Genomic DNA, 20,957 nt, shown 5'->3' with positions numbered 1-20,957 from the left:
TTTCAACAGATGCAAGATTTTGTGCGCGCAGAGAACAAAAAAACCTGACAAAAATGTACATAAAAAATTTCCTGCACACGCTTTATGCTGCGAAAACCGTGTCGTCTCCGTAAATCCTAATCCGCCAATTAATTAGCATCACCCTCTAAAAACTTTCATTTTTAGTACGGATACATTGGAAAATTTCTTTTCAGTGCCATTGTAGGAATTTTTGGGATTGAACCATAAATTTTGAATGATCAAAAAGGAATGTCCTGAGAGGCTGCTTTGTGAGTGTTCACTTTTTCAATGCATATCTTCAACTTACAATATTAGGTAGAATCTCCAATCAAGAAAAAAAGGTTTTACAATACCTTATTCCTGTCACAGCGATTAACTGTGGAAAATTAAATATATTGCACATATCTAACGGCAAGAATTTCCTTCAAAAAGTAGCGCTTCAAACTTTCGCTGTTCGAATGTGACGCCAAAACGGCAGAAGGTGGGCAGTCGGCGAGCTGTGACCGAGATGACACATAAGAAAATGTTAAATGCGTCATGAATTGGACTGCGAAGTCGTATTAGGAGTTGCTATTTAACTAGTAATACTCATATTATTGCATAAAAATTATACCTTCGTAAAGTATCGAGTATTTGATTGCGTTATCAACAGCTGATTTGTTTTTACTCTGATGACATCTGTGATCTGCTTTGTCCAATGAGATCCGGGCTTGTCATAGGGTTCCGAAGGTTCTGCACATTCTGCTTGTGTTAATGTTGAAGGTTTTGGTGCTGTGTATATAGTTATCTTCATTTATATCTACTCGGTGAAAAAAGAATAATCAATCATAATGTTGGCTCTCATTAATCGTATTCTGGATTGGTTTAAGAGTTTATTTTGGAAAGAAGAAATGGAATTGACACTTGTAGGCTTGCAGTATTCTGGAAAAACAACATTTGTCAACGTTATAGCGGTATGGAACTCATTTCTTAAATTTATTTCTGTGAATGGAATGTACATGTGATTTAGTTATGAGGTTTTTAATATGTTAATGGTGGTATCATGGTCTTTTACGAATAAATTCTGCCGTGTAAAATAATTATCCTAAAAATTATATTTCAGTCGGGGCAGTTTAGTGAAGATATGATACCGACTGTAGGCTTCAATATGAGGAAAATAACTAAAGGGAATGTTACCATCAAAGTATGGGATATTGGTGGTCAACCAAGATTCAGATCAATGTGGGAACGATATTGTCGCGGTGTTAATGCCATTGTGTGAGTATCTTAAGAGTATGAGCGTTTTTACCACAATTTTACTGTTTCATAATTTCTATTTCCTAAATATTTGTGTAATTGTGCCGGCTAAACGTCGTACTGTAGGATGATCTATACACCCTAATTTTACACCGAACTTAATTGATTACGGTTTCAATGTTTATTTCAAACTCATTTAGGATCTCCGTTTTCTAATCATCATGCAGATTTCTCTTGCTAAGTATCGTATAGCAGTAACCACTCGCGTGATCTAGTGAAAGTCATTATATAATGATTGAAATATGGTGTGCATATATTGCAATCGGAAATGCAATTGGTGACCGCTTTTTTCTCCCATCACTTTCTAAATCGTTAGAAATACGTGCTAGTGTTTTTTAGTCGTTCCGTGTAACTCAGAGAAGTAAGCAAAACTGACGAGGGATCCTTTGATGTAATAATTGTTGTATCTATCAGTAGCAAATATTGGTTAGTGAGTAAGTTAATTCCGTAGTTCGAGCGCCGGTTTTTCGTTGGACGAAGTTCCTTGAACAATTTACCTAATTTTCTGTTTGTTAGTGATTAAAATAATGTGAATTTTAGGTAAATGTGATGCTGAATTAATGTTTAGCTTGTGTTACAGGAACTGTAATCGATAGAAAAATATTAATTAAAGGAAATTATTTGAGTCACAGAAGTCTAGACATAGGATGAAAACATTTTGTCTTCATTGAAACTCTTCTTCTGCTTTCGAATTTTGAAATGTTCTGGAAGAGTAACAGATTTGCCTTTTCTATTCCAATCCTTACATTTGTCTCAGAAGTATCTATCATTTTCACTGATGATGTCCAACATTTTTCCAAATGATGTGATGTAATGTGTATTGATGTTTTACTTCAATTGCAGTGGGATGAGTTGAGTTTTCTATTCATATGTTGTGTTTCTCTATGATCCACAGCTTTGAGCAGAGCATCTATAATAATAATGATTTTATTTCTGTTGGTTAGTAAGTAACTTAGAAATCATCAAAGGGAAAAAAACAAAAATGATGCATAAAGATAATGATACATAATAGAAAACAGCATTAATTAAGTAGCAGAAAATAAAAAAACTCTACAGGACTCAGTAAAAAACAAATATAATAAGTTCAAGTATGACAACAGTCACACTTTGATACCATTAATTCCGAAATGCAATAATACGCTTTTTCAAGAAGTGAATTCTTTACATGGTTTTTGAACACTGGCAGAGAAGTAAGTTATTTAATGTCAGATGGTAATTTGTAATAAATTACTGATGCTGCATTATGAGGATTATGCAGAGAAAGGAAAGTAGAGGTTTGGGATAGGTGGATTTCAGTACTGTTTCGTGTGTGGTAAGGGTGCATATCATGATGAGAGGAGAATATTTGGGGATTTTTTTTTACTAATAAGGCACAATTAAAGGGAAGGAAGTGTGAGAATGGTATGGTTTTTGAATGAAGATATGCTAAGGGCACGAAGAGAAAGGTGAAGCATCGCCATAATGGCATGCGTTTGAAGGGAAAAAATCTTTTGAGATAGGTTATCATTTCCCTAGAATAAAATACCGTACGAGATGTGAGATTGGATTTTTGAGTGAAATAGGAGTTTCAGGGTGTCCAAAGCGACAGTTGGGGCTAATTTTCTAATTAAGAAGATTCTCTGGGTAATTTTTTTCATGGTGTTCTGTATGTGCTCAAACCAGTCCAGGCTTTCATTGATTACGAGACCAAGAAACTTGACATAATGAGATCTGATGAGGATGTTATCCTTTAAACAAAGTAAGAAGCTTGACGTGGGTGGGTACCTTTTTTGGTGGAACTGCAGGTGAAGAGATTTATGAGAGTTTATGGTGAGTCCATTTGTTCGGCACCAATTGCTCATATCCGAGTTTGACATTTGGGAAATATCCAGCTAAGTTCAGCAGAATTTTTTGACGGTTAAAGATAGGAGGTATCATCAGAATAGAGAAGTAGCTTACCAGCTGAAATTTAACGTAGGAGGTCATCAATAAAAATTATAAATAGCAGGGGTCCAAGTATTGAGCTTTGGGGGACACCTTGGCATACTTGAAGTGGTTTAGATAGACTTATGTTAGAGCCAGTATTGTAGATTGGTAGCAATATTTTACTTGCTGTTGCCGGTTGGAGAGGAAAGATTGTATCCAAAGCAGGGCATTGCCCTTAATCCCTAGCCTTGAGAGTTTGGAGAATAGTATCTTATTATTGATACTATCAAAGGCCTTGCTAAGATCATAAAAGACCCCTAGTGTAGCATTTCTACTATCAAGGGGGTTGTGGATATGACTAAGTAGCTGAAATGTGGCAGTTGTGGTGGACTTCCCAGCTAGGAAGCCATGTTGGGCTTGGTCCAAGAGCTGGAATGACTGATGAAAGTTTGTGAGAAGATTGAGAAAAATTTTTTCAAAAATTATGGAAAGACTAGGAAGCGCTGATATTGAATATTGGCCGGTAATTGTTAGGATCAGCATGAGGACCTTTTTTTTAGATAGAGTTAGCATCTAGGCTATTTTCAGTGAGTTAGAGAAATGACCTTCATCAAAAGTAGTGTTAATTATGTGAGCTAGGGGGTCACATATATAATCTTTGACTGTCATCAAGATAGGGATGGGATCTCTACTTACAATAGCAGGTTTTATATTAAATCTTACATTTGTTCTCTTAGTTGAATTTCTCGTGGAATAATTAATATTCTCCAGAAAGGGTTACTAATAAGTATGCCCAAATAGCTGTAATCTTCCCAAAATCATTTCTAGATTATATCATTCTCTCTATTCTCTACTGTATTATACTTAAACAGTTTCAGAAATAGTTCCGACCTCCTCTCTGTTTTTAGATAAATGGCCGGGTAAAAAAAAATTGTATTGCTATGGGGTATCCTCTGGGTTTGCTTGTGTCGTTGCAATGTAGCCAGAATTAGCCAAGGATACGACTAAGCCCAGTATAAATCATTAGAAGTGAGATTATGTGGTAGAAAAAAAAAGGAAGAGTTAAGCATTTCTGTAATTAAAAAAAATATATAGTCACCAATGAAATATCCATTATACTGTATATACATATATTATATCCAATATGAACATTATAACCATACAGTAATGCTATTCACTTTTACTTTTCTCTTTCACCTCCAGCTTCTAGCTCACCAATGGCTTTCTCTCCCCCTCCCTCTAGTTTGTTCAAAATGCCATCATTACACTACCGTCCACTCACATGGAACTTCAACATCCAATTTCAGTCAATCAAAATACATAAATCCCAGCATCAGCCCTTTATAAATGTGGCCCCATAGTTGCGACTTTGCTTCTCTTTTACCTTGAATGTAAAGAATGTTACTGTCTTTAGTTTCTCTATTCTCTGATGCCCTTGTCCTGCAGGTTAGTTCTTGCGTTCATTTTGCTGGAGTTCACGGTTAATTTATGTATGTAGTTTGTGTGTGATTTCAAAAATAAAATTCAGATAGATTTCAGTAGTGCCTTGAAACTTTTAAGGATAAAATAAAAATCTGCGAACATTGTGTGACAAAATATCTGTATTTACCATGCTTTTGAGAATAGAGCAGACAGATAAGGCGCTACTTTTAATAGTAATGCTTAATGCACAAATTAGGGGTACGTTTTGAGGTTGAAAAAAAATATTATGTCGTTGATGGCACATGTCTAATGGTTGTCTAAATCATTTTTTGTTGTTTGCATCGCAATAAATCTTGCTGTATAATATAAGCTGGTACTTGTTGAGAGATGTACGAAGAATATTTCTTATGGTGCTCTAATACTGATTGTATTGACAAACATTTGTGCATATTGTCGGTGAACATCTGTGGAAATTCTCAATCCTAGTAGATTTAATTTATTATTGATTTCTTCAAGAGTAGCAGTATGTGAGCCAATAGTGTAAAGCATTCCATGACACCTCAGTTTAAACAAGTTAGTTTGTCTATTCTGTTGGCCATCAATGGAGACAGTTGATGTTTGATGTATCTTAGGGAAGCAGAATGAATTATTTACTTCTAATAGTGCTATTATTTTAGTTTTATGAAACTATCTCTGAAGATTTGATGTTAACTTTCATTAACCCATTTCCTCCAAAAAAAAATTACTCTTATTCCGATTTGCACCCCAACTTGCACAGATTTTGCCTTATCCCTAAATATAAGGATGTTATACATATATGACGTGCCAAAACCTATCAGGGCACAGGGATAAAGTATGAAGAATCCACGCCGTATTTGGGGATAAATTGGAAATGAATGTCCGCATTTTTGGAGATACACCTATCCTTACGTTGTAATTACCGGTAGGTGGCGGCTGTTTCACGTACGATCGCTGCGCTGCCACGCGAGATTCATGAGAACTATGTACGTGAAAATAATGTAATAACATAATTTTGCTATTGATGAGGAAAGATTCAATGCATTATATTTTGTCATTGCATTCTATCATATTGCAGTATCCCATATAGCATCAAATATGCCAGAGTCATCTTACGAGGCACATATAACCTCTCAGAGAGGTCTGTATGCCTATAAGATCATGTCTCGTGATATGCCTCTGAGATATTTGATGCTACATGGGATGCTGCAATACAATAACATAAATGATGAAATATAATGCCCTGAATCTTTCACTATCGAAAGAAAATACCGCATCAGACTTCACAATAAGGTATTTTACACTATGTTACACATAGTGTAAAAATGATGATTCATTCATTAATATCCACAACAATCCGGAATGTTTTGCTTTATTGGCCAAAAATCTTAATACACCGGTGCATACCGGCGTAGCTCACATGGAACCCAGGCACACAACAACGATGCTTAGGTCGCATTATCACTTTAACTATTATTGCATAGACAAAAAAATCAACAGTGTTTACTCACAAACACCACTATACACAACAACAAAAATGTAAACATGAAGCCACTAATGGCTTTAACGGTAATGGAGGACATCAGCACCGCTATGCGGCCAATCTTGGTGATATGGCACTGTGACAATCCCTCCCCAAACACTTGAAATTGTGGAAAAAAGGGATAATAAACGTGGAGGATAAGCTTATCTCCACAATATCTGATTTCTCCCAGGATAAATTCAAATCTGTGCTGGCTGGGACTCTTTAAGCAAGTGGGATTATGTACAACACCTTCAAAAGTAAACTAATAGGCGGTTTAGGTCAGAAATACATTATGCAGCATATTTGTAGCGATTTGAAAACAAAATTTAGCTTAGTTTTTCATCAAGAGCCTCACATACTCAGATTGTTAGGGTGTAGCCATATGGCTACGGTGGGCAGAGATGGGTTAATTGGAGTGAATCAACTTGAATACCTGAGCACATGTACAATTGATAGAAAATTTTAACATTATGATATCATAAGAGATAGGCATATGCTATTATAGAGTTACTTAAGTCTTCGATCATTTATTCTCCTTAGATTTTACCCACCTTCCAAAGATATCCTTTGTGTACCCGATAGCTCTGAAGTCATCTTTTCATTGAATAGCATTACTACAGCATAATTCTTGTGCCATTTCAAAGACTAGATTCTGTTACCTCCAATTAATGTGTCCTGTAAGCAAGTTACATCCTTGAGTAAATCTGAGAAGTATCATTGAGGATTCTAAAACATCTAACTTGACCCTTTTTCTAGACATAGAATTGAATTGAATGCAAAATATTTAATTTAATGTGTTGGAAGTTAGAAAAAGGGGTAATTCAAGGCACTAATGAAGAAAATGGAAATTGAAAACAGAGATATGAATATTGGGAGCAACATTGTGATGGTCTTGATTTTGCATTCTCCATACTGCTATCATTCATAAATATTTATTTTTAGAGAAATTTTGGCTTTGTTTGAGGTGATTCAAAGGAATAGTAAACTAGTTAGGGCTTTAATATTAGTGAATCGGCTGTGAAATGTTACATTACCAAAAATTAAAAATGCATTCTTAGATGGAACGAATTGTCTTGAAGTTGTTTGCTTCAAACCTTTTATTTTCTGCTATGTTTCTTAGTTTTCATGCATAGATATTTATTTATTAAAAAATTTATTCTGTTTCTCTACGCTGAAATCGATACTTCTCTCTCGAATATTGCATTTCTCTATTATGTACATTGTTAGGAAAATGGATTATTCATCCACATTGTGCCATTTGCATACCAAGACACACCTAAGTTTGTCATGTTTAGGATCTTGAAGCACTTTGGCTGAAGGGACTTTCAATATCATGCGGTGATTCTTGTTCTCTGCTCATACACAAGATAACAGTCAATGGTTCTTAAGTCATTCCACCTTTGCTCAACTATACAAGTGTTGAGGACTGTAATTGTAGAGTACGGAAAAATAAGTTTTCATTCATGTTAAAAACATACAACTGTTTTGGGAATTTTTTAATTTTATTTTCAGCTACTTATCACTGCACACTGTATCACTCCTGTCAATAGATTCACCCCAAATTCTCAAGAAGGTGAAATAGGAAATTGTTCAAGCCAGCCATTGCTAGCAACTAAATCTTCATCTCGTAAATTACTAGCATCTCTCAAGGGTTTTTGCTCTACATGCCACTGAATGGAATATTTTTGATTGGTCAATCTAAAACCACTCGTAACAAATTATCGTTTCTTATTTTTCTTACTCCTTTATCGTCAGCCCTCCATTCCTGTTACTTGATACACCACCTCTTCCAAATGTTACTCCTACTATTTAAAATGACATTATTTTGTGGCTTCTCGAAATTAAATAAATCTGCTAGCCTTCTTTCAGTTGTACTTCTATCTCATATCTCCATAAATTTAACCTTTACCTCTTAACTGAGAAATATTCTCCTTAATATGTTTGCGGCGGAGGTGGTTCTTGCTCTCTCACTTAAAGCAAAATACAGTGCAACCTCGATATAACGACACCCCACGGTGTACTAATAAACACTCGCTATAGCGAATTGTCGCTTTACCGGAGGTGGAGTAAATAATAGCCAATATACCTTTTGCGAACAGATATACAGGAACAGGAGTGGTGCGGCGACAGATAAACATCTATCCGATAAACGTAAGCATAAATCCAGACGAAAGGCGATGTTTTTTTTGCATCACTAAATTTCGTAACTCAAACAATGACTAACTATTCAAACAATTTATAAGCGCCGCACTGAATAAAAATCATGGAAAGCATTGTTTCGTCAATCATTATGCCAATGCACAACCGACGAAGCCATTTTTCTATGCACTTAATTAGTTCATTTACGTGATCATTCTATTATTTTGGTATTTTCCACTGAAAATTCAAAAATTAATTGATAAAACAGTATCGCGGTTATTTAATGCCTCAAATGTTTCCATTGGTGTATGTTTATTGTTTCTGTACGTTAAGCGGCAGTGAAGTGAAATAACGCGTTACATTTGTTTCTACAGGCGAAAACGGTGGAAGGTTGTATAACGTTTCCGCCTAGGAAGACTTTTTCTATCAAATAATGTAATACCTACACAATCTACGGTAAAAAATTTGCTAAGCTTGAAAAATGATGTGATTAAAATTGCCGTTGTTGAAAAAAGTTTCTTTTTGAGTGTTACGCTCGCGACGTATTTGAAGTAATACACCGAGTTTACCACGGCACTGCAAACGAGTTAGTTGTTCTGCGAGTTCTTCCAGCGGCCACCAGGGGATGCTCGGCTACCCACGTGACAAAAGAGAGCGCCAGTACGACTCCGACCACTGACGCGAATAGTTCACCCTTGTAAATCCGCAACGGAGAATAAATACGTCCATCCGGGCAATTCACGCTGAGTATCATTGCTTCGTACATCCTACATCATCGCTAAGGCGCACTACCTACCTTTAGAGGCATCATTGCAAGAAATACCTCATACTGCAAGGGTTTTGTCGGGGAGTTGTATGTAAAAAAGTTCCGTTTCGTCTATGTTATATGACGCGGGGAATACTTCTAAAGATACTTACGATCGGAGTCCTTTCTTCCACGACTTCGGGTTTACACCGCAGGCATGACCAGCAATTATGAGGGGAGATAACGCTTTGGTGCTTCGCATTAGTATAATCAACCTTCTGCACTCTTAAAATTATCGATTCGCAATCTATCCCTGAAATGTTCCGCTTTAGGCTTGGGCGTAGCCCCTTTCTCAGAAGTTCCCGCAGATTGGAATGGGCAAAACCACCCGAACAAAGCTACTTATAACTATTCATCGTCTGCATTCCTTGGGCGCTTCTGTGTTTTTATAATTTTGCAGAGCGAATAGGAAGATAAATTAATTTCGACACTCTCATATTACTCCTTTATTTTTATTTTCTCACTTAGACGTGTTTGGTGTTTTTTTGGCCATGGTGACTGCCATCAAATGCTTTCTATTCACGCAACTCACGGACGTGCGGGTATGCTGCCGACTGCTTTCTGCCGTCCGAGGAACAAAAGAAGATGAAGCATTCGCGAATGCTAATGCCACAATATTTTCACCAAAATTAACTACTTATTTATCGAACGACAGTTAACCACATAAATTTGAGACTGAGCACTCCATTAACTTCATATCTAACAGATCGCTAGAAATTATAGAGGTTAAGGAGTCTTGATGAAAGTCTTCCGGCGGTGAAACCCTCGCTATGGCGAGAGGCAGCACCAAAAGGGTGTCGTTAAAACGATTTTTTTAACACGCTTATTATAGGGTCAATTGACGGTGCATCGGCTATCTCTCGTTATAGCGGGAGTGTCGCTATAGCTCGTACTCGCTTTAACGAGGTTCCACTGTATGTACCTCAGTTGGCAAGCAAAGCTACAGCAAATGAAGGGACTTGCTCAAGCTTGGTTTAGATGGGACGGAATCAAATAAAAAGCTGTTTTGCATAATGTAATCTAGCCAATCAAACATGTAGAGTGAGCGGAGACAGTTATATTAGTGCAGCGGTCTTTGAATCTCCACGTACTGCATGAGCACTTGGATGATACATATCTCCTACATGTCCCTTAGTCTATGATAGGGAGAAATACCCCCTTTCCAACACCCTGAAAGTGACTCACTGAGTACAATTTAGAACTGCATGAAGGTAGGAATGGTAAATTTTTATATATTTCACTTCCCAGCCCCCCAAGTTCTCGACTCTCAGAAAAGATAAAATACAGCCTGTGCTTCATTCATTTTCACTAGCTATTTCATGGCTGAACAGAGGAAAATTTCCTTCAGTGACGGTCTTTGATCTGAGTGAGCTGTGATCTTTGAATAGGGATACCTCCACTGCAAAAATGCTCAATAATCGCCCACTGAATCAAATCCGCTCATCTATCAGCCCAACAATACGAATCCACTCAGCTGGCAGAAGCCAGAGCATAACTGCTCACCTCCTATTCTCCAAGCTTCGGAGGTGAGCATTTATGCTCTGGCTACAACCAGCTGAGCGGATTTGTATTGTCGGGCTTCTAGATGAGCGGATTTGATTCAGTGGGTGATTGTTGAGCATTTTTTCAGTGGAGGTATTGATATAGAAGTCCTATAAACCACGGGCTTTATAATTGGTTCTTTAAAATGGTGGTTTTGAAAGGAGTGATCGCTTGATAGGAGTGATCATTGAGAAAGATTTCAAAGAATTTATTTGAATTTTTAATGGCACTATATACATTAAGACAAATTTGAACATCGAAGTTGATTTTTAGAAAAGTAACAACCTCCAATGTGGTAAAATAATATTTATTGTCTTGTTGTAATAGTTAATTACTGAAATATAGAAAGGGAACCTAAATAAAGCTATTTAAACTAAAACTCAATCAGCTTTAAGTATCAATTTATTGCCCATTACTTTCTGATCTGCCCTAGTAGATGATGACACAAGAGAATGCAAGGAAGCCAAGGAGATAGTGCAAAAGTTAGTCAGAGATTAAGTCAGGAGGGAATTATGTAGTTAGGTAGTATGTTCATAAGTTCAGATAACTTTTCTTATTATTCTCGCTTTAACAATTGTGAGTGAGTCTTCACTGAGAACTGTGGCTACAGTAACAACATATCCTTCTGCAATGAGCCAAGGAAAGCAAACAAGTATTGATATGCAGTCAAACCTTAGAGTATTATTTGATGGTGGAAAGCAGAGCTCGAACAAGATCTCAAGATTGCCCACAATTTTCATATTACTGATACTGCACTTGAATGCATAAACCATCGTGCCTTATTCTTCGGCAAAAGATTTTGTATGATTATTTGAAGTGTACTTGCTGCTAAAATTTAATGTGTGTGCAAAAAATAACAAAAGTATCTGACTTTGAAGACTGGTTAATATTGTTCTTTGCCCAATCCCTTGATAATCCTGCTAGCGAGTTTTTACTGTATTTGTTGTAACTGGCATGAGATAGGAATTAAGTTTTCTGCATTCAAGAAATATATTTCCATAGTAAATGCTTGATACTGAATGGACAATTGTGCATCGGTTTGAATTTTTAAAGCTGGGTGTTGCCATGTCTCTTTCGTGGTGGTCCTTCACGAATACTATTTATAGTTATTTTTAGTGATCTATATGAAATGTTTCTCTAACATTTGATATGCTGAAATTTTAGTTACATGGTGGATGCTGCAGATACAGAGAAGATAGAAGCTTCTCGGAATGAACTGCACAATCTCTTGGATAAGCCACAGCTTGCGGGTATTCCAGTGCTTGTCTTGGGCAACAAGAGAGATATTCCCCATGCCCTAGATGAAAATGGCCTCATTGAAAGAATGTAAGCTTTTTGTTTTGATTTTATGTTATACAGTATACTTATTGATAATATGGTCTCAGCTTTCTTCACAAATATTTAACGTCTTTACATGTATGACAAATTTTATAGAAAACCGATTTAAAAAATACTAGTACATATTAGTAAAAAAAACAGTAACTTTCGTTTGTTTTCCATATTCCTGCTGAAACCTTTTTATGCTAATTTTATCAAGAATAACCTGTTCAATTATGATAAAAATATGGTCTCTATGGGAATTAAATTAAAATTTTCAATGCATAAATCTTAAAAGATATTGGGTGGTGGTAACTTTTTAGAGTGGCATGTTGCATTCCTAAATCTCCTATCATAGAAGTATAAGATTTAATACGCACATGTTCCTTCTGATGGAATGAGTGATCATCCAGTATGTCAAGCAAGTAGTTTCCTCAGGGTCTGAGGCTTGGGAAGAGTCCCGAGAATGTTATCCATTCTCTTCTCTTATGACTCCTTTCCCCCCTCCCACTCTCACTGGCCTGCATGAATATATAGGCTTAAAATCTCCTGGTGCATTGACGCTACTGTGAATTTGATCTCTCTTTACAGCTGGGTAAACACTCATGCATCTTATTTTCAAGAGCTATCGATGGGGCTGTTTGCATTTGAGTCAAGCTAGGTAAAATAGGACCTGTAGGTTGTTGGGATGGCAAGCAGCGTTTTCACCTGGTCGGGCTTCGTTGGGTTCCCTCTCTGTCAGGCTTTTGCTCTGTCGGGTCAGGTTCCCTTGCACTATTTTCTGTTGCAGGTCTATGGTACATACATATTTGCAAAGAGTGCCACTGGCCAATCTTTTGGCCAGGTTTGTAATTTTAATTTTGAAATTAAATATTTTTCTCAAGTAAGGAAGAGATAACAACAAATGTTAACTTTTTTCATTGATTATTGAAATCATAAGAAAATAAAAAATAGCTTAAATAAATAGATGTTAGAATTTTGATGAAGTTCTTACTAAAATGATACTAATAAAAAAAGCTTTGGAATTCTTTGTACATGCCAGGAAAAAGAGGCTGGTACAAAAAGGCTTAAACTTCTATATTAGTCCTTAAAAGGTGATGGAATTTTGTCATAGTGGCAAAATTAGAGAATAGGGCAAAAATTTTGGAAAATTCAAGTCTTGTTAGATTCCTGGCTTTAGACACTGATCACAAACACATACACCCATCAAGTTTCTTATGACTATCAAAAAGAGCATTTATCTTTGTAGGGAAATAAACAGTTTTGTCTAAAAAAATCTGGAAGTCTGAAGGATTTTACTGGCACCTGCAACTTGTTCATTTATAGAAAATGCTTTTTTAATGATGCATGATGAGAATTGCTATTATCTTTTAGATAACCAATAGTCTTTTGCATACTTAAAGGAACTTGCAATAGAGTCTTTTGCATACTTTTATATACTTTGACTCATTTTAGACTACTAAATTTCTAGGAACCTTTCGGCCATTCAAGATCGAGAAATATGCTGTTACTCTATTTCCTGCAAAGAAAAAGACAACATAGATATTACTCTTCAATGGCTAATTGCCCACTCAAAATCTGGTGGGCGTTGATGAGAGAAGAAAGAAAGGCAAGTTGTGCATCCTAGCTGCCATGAAGACCTAAGCTAGCTGCCAACTATCAGCGTCCCCTGTCTCTACTGGGCATGGTGCTTTAGCCATCTGCGTACACTTAGAGTGATTCAAATCTTTCCATTGGTCACTTAAATGCCTTCTTCGTTATCCTTTTTCTCCTAGCTAGCCCATTTGCTTTCAAGTCACTCGTCAAGATGTTTTGGTTACGTCTGCTCTTGTGTGATTTTGTGGGGGCTGATGAGAAGTCCTTTGTATTATTATTTCTTCAGAAAAAAACAGAGGCAAAAGGAGCTCAAAATGAGAAGAAGAAGGGGATGAACTGTTGTATATATTTAGCTACCAAAACTATTTTGGAACTGGTCTTTGATGAAAATTATTAACTTACATGATGCAGTTGCTTAGTTTGTATGTATTCAATCGCTGAATTCTAGTGGCTGTTGTAAATGAAAGTTACATCTTAAGAGAAAGTTGTTAAATTGTTTGTTTGCCTGCAACTGAGTGTATTTGAATTATGATTGGTGATATTCATCACTGGAAGACCAACCACCGTTGTAGGCTGAATGGTACATTGTATATCAATCAAGAATCTGTTGGTAAGACAATTTTCGTATCTTTGCTTTAATGAAAACTTTTTGTACGTGCAGCTTTAATTACTGGATTTTTGGATATTGGGTGATTGATATTGTATGCCAAAGATTTAGTATACAATATTGATTTTCATCTTGCATTTGAAATGTAATCTTTGTGTGTGAAAATGAGCATGCCAGAGGAATGCCAAACAATATTTATGAAATGTTCATGTAAATAGGATAATAAAATGTTCTTTTCCATAGCTTCATATTGAATCTTTTCTGCAGTTTAGTTTTAAACAAGGTGATCAGGTAATTCATGGGTCTGTTGCTAAGGTTAAGCTATGCTTAACCAATGCTTATGTAATCATTGGTGAACATGCAAATATAAGACTCTATTTATTGTTAAGAATTGAAAGCATAATCATATGTTTATTTGACGATTCCTTCGAGATATTGTTATCATTCGTTTGGATGCAAGATATTAATATCAGGTCAGTGGTGATTATTGCCAAAACTGGTTTTAATCATGTCATTTGTCATCAGCAGATAGCTTAATATGTGTGCTGTTGTGGACGCACATGCGTCAAGCTGAACTTTCCTGGGAGGCTGCTGATGGACCCTTGTATTTCAGCTGTATGTGCTTTGAATCTCTGAAATATTAGTACTATGGGAAAGATCTTGAAAAAAGCAAAGGGCAGAATGTGCATTAAAATTGAATGACCATTGATTAGAAAGGATGTTTAGGATTTTGTTGGACTCTATAATGGTACAATTTTTACTCAAAACCAATAATGCATGATTATTAGTATGTGTTGTATTCACAAAAAGGCTTAAAGCCTTAAAGGTAGACCACCATATTTTACACAAATAATTTGAATAAGAGGAAGTTGTTTTTGCTAAAATGTAATGTCAAGTTTATTAAATTGTACCTTACCAACTGGAATGGGGAGAATATAGAAATTATGTAATTGAAGGATGAAATTATCATGAGTGAATTTCTGGCAAAGATACAGTATTACTGTTGAAATGTGCTTCTTAAAAAACTGTAAAAATGACTCTTCTTCGAATTCTTTAATTTATGAGTCTTCATAAATTACTAATGTAATGTATGATGTACAAATTATAAAAACTTTTATATAAAAACAATAAAATCAGGAATTTCAAATTGAAGAAATGTTGTTTCCTTTGATCTAAGTCTGATTTCTTTTAAGTTTTATTTACTCCAAAACTTATTTTCTCCAAACCAATTCCAGGTGTTCAGGACTACATGTCCAAAAAGTAACAGACAAAAAACAATGGATGACCTAATAGTTATTGTTATGCTCCTCAAAGACAAAGGGAAACACTGAGTGTTGCTCCATGGTCTTCAGCTTAATACTTCAAAGGCTGCTATCCACGGTGAATGACAATGAATTCATTCACCGTGTATAATGGAGAAATTCATGGATGAACCATCATGAGCATGATCATTCTGTGAAAATTTGAACATGTTCTATCTTGCTCGCATAATCCGGTGAATGATGGCATGATCATTCACCGTGTATAGTGGCCTTAACACATTCAATGCGGGTCCGATTTTCATTATAGTCATCAAATACGGCCTTTAAAAATAAGAAAAAAAATATAGTTTTTTGCACCATAACTTCCTTTCGTATACAAATGGCATATTTACAAATGGCGCACACGGGTCAAAAGAGGGAAGCTTGCTGGAGTCCATGTACACGATCAGAAGACTCAGAAGTGGATATTTAGTCACGTGCAGAGGTGCAGAAAGGCCGACCGGCAGAGCACATCAATTGACTCCGTATCTCAGCTTGGACGGGACCACGTCAATTGATGTGCTTCGCGCTGAATGAGTTAAGAGACAGCATTCCGAGGTATGACTATGACACTGAAGCTTTGCAGTAGAGAGGTCACCTTATAACATGGCCTGTATGTCACCGCCATTGTTGCTTGATGCCTTTCGATTCTTGGGCAACTACCTAGGAGATTATGAGAGATAATTGTTGAGTCAGCCAAAAATTGTTTATGTTTGAAGTATCAAATTTGAGGTGTTTTCTTGAAAGAATGAATGGGTTCAGCTCACGGGAGGCAAATGAGAATGGACAAAAGTTAACCATCGATAAATGGACTTGGACTTAACCCACAACGACAATGAAGATATCTATCCTTCGTTGGTCTCCTCCACATCCTCTGTCGGATTTTATGTCCAATGGGAAAGGAGAAACTGAAAAGGAAGATAATTTTGTTTTGGAGGAAGTCCTGAGCAAAATTTATTTTCCTTCGACCACCAGTTTTGGCCATGACTTCTTTGAGTGCGGGTATTGTAGCAGAGGAAGAGAACTCATAATATTAGAGGTGATCTTTTAAAGAGCTGTCGACTGCAGTGTTTGAGAGTCTTAGAGAGGGAATGGTGTCTAATGAAATAAGAGCAAATAAAATGTCGTCCAAACTGCAATCTGCTGCAACAAAATTGGAAAGTGTACATATATGTTTGCCTCTTTATTTGATCCAGAGAGTTGAAATTTCATATGAGTAAGGCCTTGATAGTTCACCTGCCTGTATCATTGACTTTTCCTTTCTAAGATATGTAAATGTTGAAGGGAGAAGAAGGCATTGTATTCAGCTGTGTAAAGAGTACAAATACATAACACTTGTAATGCTCTGCAGGACTAGTAACTCATTTTACGAAGCAAAATATGCTCTTAGGTCCCTATTAAATTCATTGCCATTCAGAAGATATAGTTGCTGTACCAAGGCTTAACAAAAACAAGAAAGGATCGAGTGTAGGAGCATCATTGAGAGTTTGCTTCTTCAATTCGACTTTTTACAAAATCAGATTTTTTCTCCAATATTATTTTTTTTAATTGAGTGGAAAAAAGCAGTGAAATTTACACAGGAAATATTGAATAAAGTTTGAGCATTGGTAGGAGACTAATACACTTCATTGGTTGAATATGGCACTTTTTTTTGGATTCCACATTCAATGCCTCAGCACTCATAGACAACACATACCTATTTTAGAAAATCTGGGCTTAAATTTCATATTTAACGGAGAATTTTCTGTGGCTATTCTCTTGTGTGGAAAATTTCAAACCTCTGGGTTCTAAAGTAAACAATGTCCTCATTCAACCCACTTGGTATCTAAAATTTAAGCAGTATTAAGCTTTCAAATCATAAAACTTTCACGAGGGTATTTCTTACATGTATTTAAACTTATATAAGATCTTATTTTAATGAATACTTAAGTAATTCGTCGCCTTTGGGCCAAAATATTTTCATTGCCCACGATCCATGTCGTAAATGTCACTCAAGATTACATTGGAATTAAATACTTATATTTTATCCCGCAGATATATACAGTCAGCAATTATAAACATGTGAAACTTTAACGACGAAAGTAATGGCCTTTATAATTCCCGCTTGAAAACACGGAATGCAGCAAAAGTGCCACTCAACGGGAAAAATGTGCCACTGATAATAAGACGGACGATAATAGCTACACTGACAAATGAAGTTGGTGTGCCGCCATTAGATATTTGGATGCCGGGTTGTTGTTGAAATATCGCGGACCGTACTACGCGTGCTATCCAATTTTGAAAGAACATTCGAAGCTCATCTGCCTTAATTCTATTTCGGGAAGAGACCCCAATTTCAAAATGGATAAGTGCAAGTTGTCTTGTAAAATAGGTCCTTCTATATTAAATGCCGACCTTGCACAACTCTATGAAGAATCTGAAAGGCTTCTTGATTGTGGTGCTGATTATCTACACTTGGATGTAATGGACGGGCACTTTGTTCCCAATATTACTTTTGGACATCCTGTCGTGAAATGTCTCAGGGCAAAGATTCCAAAAGCATTTTTTGAGACTCACATGATGGTATCTAATCCAGAACAGGTATCCTTTCGGCTTTTTGTCATATTTTACTTCCTCATAATTCCGCAGATTTGAGTCAACAGTGTTTTCAAGTTACTTTAATTTATTGCATGATATACTTTAAAATTCGTTGTTATGTCCTTTTAGTGGGTGGAACCAATGGCTGATGCTAATGTTGACCAGTACACATTCCATTATGAAGCCTCCAAGGATATACCCAGTTTGTGTCGGAAAATCCGTGATGCAGGCATGAAGGTAATTTTTCAATAAATCAGACTATTGTTGTAAATTTTTCTGGAAGGACTTGTTTAAATTTACCGAATTTCTAATCAATGCATTTGGATTTGCTTGCAGGTTGGAATAGGTATAAAGCCAAATACTCCGGTAGATGTTGTGAAAGAATACATAGATCTTGCAGACATGATATTGGTTATGACTGTGGAGCCAGGATTTGGAGGTCAAGCTTTCATGGCCGATATGATGCCTAAAGTAAAGTGGCTCAGGGAAAACTATCCTGAATTGGACGTTGAAGTCGATGGTGGAGTCAGCCTTGACAATATAGATATTTGTGCTGAAGTATGTGTAGCCATTTAGCTAAATATCTTTTATTGTTTCGTCTTAATTTTTAGAAGAAATTGATCATATTTAATGATTTTTTTTCAGGCTGGAGCAAATATGATCGTATCTGGAACTGCTGTTGTTAAATCAGAAAGTCCAAAAGAAGTGATGCAAGACATGAGGAGTGCTGTGATGAAAAAATTATGAGATTACTATCATGTGAGATCACTACTTTTCATGCACCATGTGGCATCTTCGGTATAGAGATTTCTATGGATCATTACCTTTTTCATGGGACAATTTTCAAATGCTTTGTTATGAGTTGTTTATTATGTACAATTAATTGGGAATTGACAGGAAATTTTTGCATAAAATGAAAAAATAACAGCATTTCATTCCTCTAATTCTTCAATATTTTAGACATTCCTCACAATTCTGTGTTTTTTCTCAGTACTCTCTCATGCGGACTCATGTGATAGGGGAACTTCGGGTGCTCAATATACTTTCAAGGATGAAGTGACCTTTTTTGCTACTTTTACTATTTTTATTGGCCCTATGAGTCTGATTTTAAACTACTTCTATAATTCTTTGGGAGGTGATATACCGGAAAAGGTACCGAATAAGTTGTTTGCTGTGAGTTGCTAACAATTTCATTTGAGCAATTTGGAAACTGTTGGCTGATTTTGTTTTCAGCTGTGCTATAATTTTGAGGTAGTCATTCTGATACTGGAAATCAGCATTTCAGCCGATAACTTTTTCTGTTACCTAAAGTTATTATTGTCAACGCTGTTCCTATTATAAATTGCCACGTATGTAGCTAGGTAATTTTTAATGGTATACAATTGGATCACTGCTGAATATTTTGGGGACTCATGGGAGTCTAAAACTGATTATTTTTTTAAGCAAAAATAAAAGAAAATTTGAATGAATACTTGTTTTTTTTCTTATTTTCTGGTAGGCTGACCTTTTTCTATCATTTCATGACATGCAATTTCGAAAGTGGAAATAGAAATAAACTACCTAGTGGCTTTAAACAAATCTATTTTCAGTATTTTCACTAAAAGCCCAAGCTTATTCATTTTTAACATCCCTTTTTAACTTGATTCTTTGGTGACCAAGAAAATTACTGATGATAATGGAGGGTGAGTACTCTAAATCCTGTTGATTATTGGGAGAAAACGTGTGATTGAGCTATTTTTCTACAACCCATATGTACAATTCAGCATCAAGTATGCAGGCTCTTGCATTTGGTTATTTCCCTGTTACAAAATCTTGGGATACGGTGTGATTTACATCTTGAATAAAGTTCATTTAGAGATTCTGGGAAATAGTACCTTGAATCTCTGAATTCTATTTACTTTAACAAAATTCAATAAGTCTACCTGGCCTTAGCAGGGGTGCTCCATGCTTTTCGGTTTAAAATTGAGATACTGATTGGCAATTAATGTTTTTCATGTTATTTTGTGAATCTAAAGCATGTTTGTAAGTAATATTTTCAACTTTGTAACCTTAATATCTTCATCATAGTTTATGAAATATTTATGAATAATTATGATACATTGAAAAATAATTGTATGATTAAGAAAGTGGTTTTCTATCGCTTATATGCCAAATTTTCCTTCAACCGTGAAAGTACATGTTACATTTTAAGATATATGTTTTCTTTAACTCATTTTGATTAATTTTTTGCAAAATTTTCAATTACGTGGAAGATAAACGCTTATTTACTTTCATATATATCTGGTTCACAATTGCCTCAGAACACCCACATTTTTCTGCAATGTGATTAAGTAATAATAATGGATATTCAACTAAAAAACTTTAAGTCATGTTTTTTGCCCTTAACACAATAAGCTGACATGCTGACAGAGATCAACTTATTGAGGTTGAAACACACTCCAAGTGATGATACTTTTTTAGTTACTAATGAAGCAACCATGAAAAAAGGAAGCATGTGCGATGCTCCATATCATTGGCCAATATGACGGTGAGAAACGCTGTGTTCGTGGCCTACCACATGGTTTATTTAATGCCTTAATTAGATATTGATCCCCATAACCATGAATAAAGAATTTGTTTTAAATAGCTCTCCCAAAAACCTTAACTAACTTAGAAGAGCCAGATGCAAAATGCCTTTTCATTACCCGAGGAATATGAGTAACTGCATAGGTATGCCACGTATCATCGAATATTCTATATTTGATTGCCTTACCCCTTATTTCGTCCACTAGCCATAACATGCATAGGCTTCTTCTTAACTTAGAGAGGATGATTTTCTTTCTTTTAATATTATAATTTCACTTATGCGATTGGGTGGGAGTTAAAGCTACTCGCTTAGGGTCTTCAGTCAAAATATCCATGCACATT

At 35.8% G+C, this 20,957-nt stretch overlaps 3 protein-coding genes across 3 annotated transcripts in view; 2 read left to right on the top strand and 1 right to left on the bottom strand.

Moving 5' to 3' along the window:
• LOC124162228 (exonuclease mut-7 homolog) overlaps window positions 1-20,955 on the bottom strand; it is a 120,643-nt gene extending 99,688 nt beyond the window's left edge. Inside the window, exons 1-2 of the mRNA XM_046538707.1 lie at window positions 20,803-20,955; window positions 6,718-6,841 (exon numbers count right to left, since the gene is read on the bottom strand). Of these exons, the coding sequence (XP_046394663.1) occupies window positions 6,718-6,778 (61 nt within the window). The 5' untranslated portion in view covers window positions 6,779-6,841; window positions 20,803-20,955. The remainder of the gene's footprint in view (window positions 1-6,717; window positions 6,842-20,802) is intronic.
• LOC124162293 (ADP-ribosylation factor-like protein 8B-A) lies at window positions 524-14,828 on the top strand. The gene is made up of 4 exons (XM_046538782.1): window positions 524-953; window positions 1,103-1,257; window positions 11,817-11,978; window positions 13,441-14,828. The coding sequence occupies exons 1-4, from the start codon at window positions 831-833 to the stop codon at window positions 13,559-13,561; spliced, it is 561 nt and encodes a 186-aa protein (XP_046394738.1). The 5' UTR covers window positions 524-830; the 3' UTR covers window positions 13,562-14,828.
• On the top strand, window positions 17,565-19,519 carry LOC124162286 (ribulose-phosphate 3-epimerase). Its single transcript, XM_046538771.1, has 4 exons — window positions 17,565-18,053; window positions 18,180-18,287; window positions 18,387-18,608; window positions 18,696-19,519. The coding sequence occupies exons 1-4, from the start codon at window positions 17,814-17,816 to the stop codon at window positions 18,795-18,797; spliced, it is 672 nt and encodes a 223-aa protein (XP_046394727.1). The 5' UTR covers window positions 17,565-17,813; the 3' UTR covers window positions 18,798-19,519.
• Window positions 20,956-20,957: the final 2 nt, after the last annotated feature.

This window comes from Ischnura elegans, chromosome 1, assembly GCF_921293095.1.
Source record: "Ischnura elegans chromosome 1, ioIscEleg1.1, whole genome shotgun sequence".
Classification (NCBI taxonomy): Eukaryota; Metazoa; Arthropoda; class Insecta; order Odonata; family Coenagrionidae; genus Ischnura; species Ischnura elegans.
This window is presented reverse-complemented; position numbering and strand designations above follow the sequence as displayed.

Excerpts from the sequence above, each read along its gene's own strand:
- LOC124162293 (XM_046538782.1), top strand. The coding sequence starts at position 831 with ATGTTGGCTCTCATTAATCGTATTCTGGATTGGTTTAAGAGTTTATTT. Across the intron at positions 954-1,102 it reads CATTTGTCAACGTTATAGCG|TCGGGGCAGTTTAGTGAAGA; the intron begins GTATGGAACTCA and ends ATTATATTTCAG. Across the intron at positions 1,258-11,816 it reads CGCGGTGTTAATGCCATTGT|TTACATGGTGGATGCTGCAG; the intron begins GTGAGTATCTTA and ends CTGAAATTTTAG.
- LOC124162286 (XM_046538771.1), top strand. The coding sequence starts at position 17,814 with ATGGATAAGTGCAAGTTGTCTTGTAAAATAGGTCCTTCTATATTAAAT. Across the intron at positions 18,054-18,179 it reads TGGTATCTAATCCAGAACAG|TGGGTGGAACCAATGGCTGA; the intron begins GTATCCTTTCGG and ends ATGTCCTTTTAG. Across the intron at positions 18,609-18,695 it reads ATATAGATATTTGTGCTGAA|GCTGGAGCAAATATGATCGT; the intron begins GTATGTGTAGCC and ends ATTTTTTTTCAG.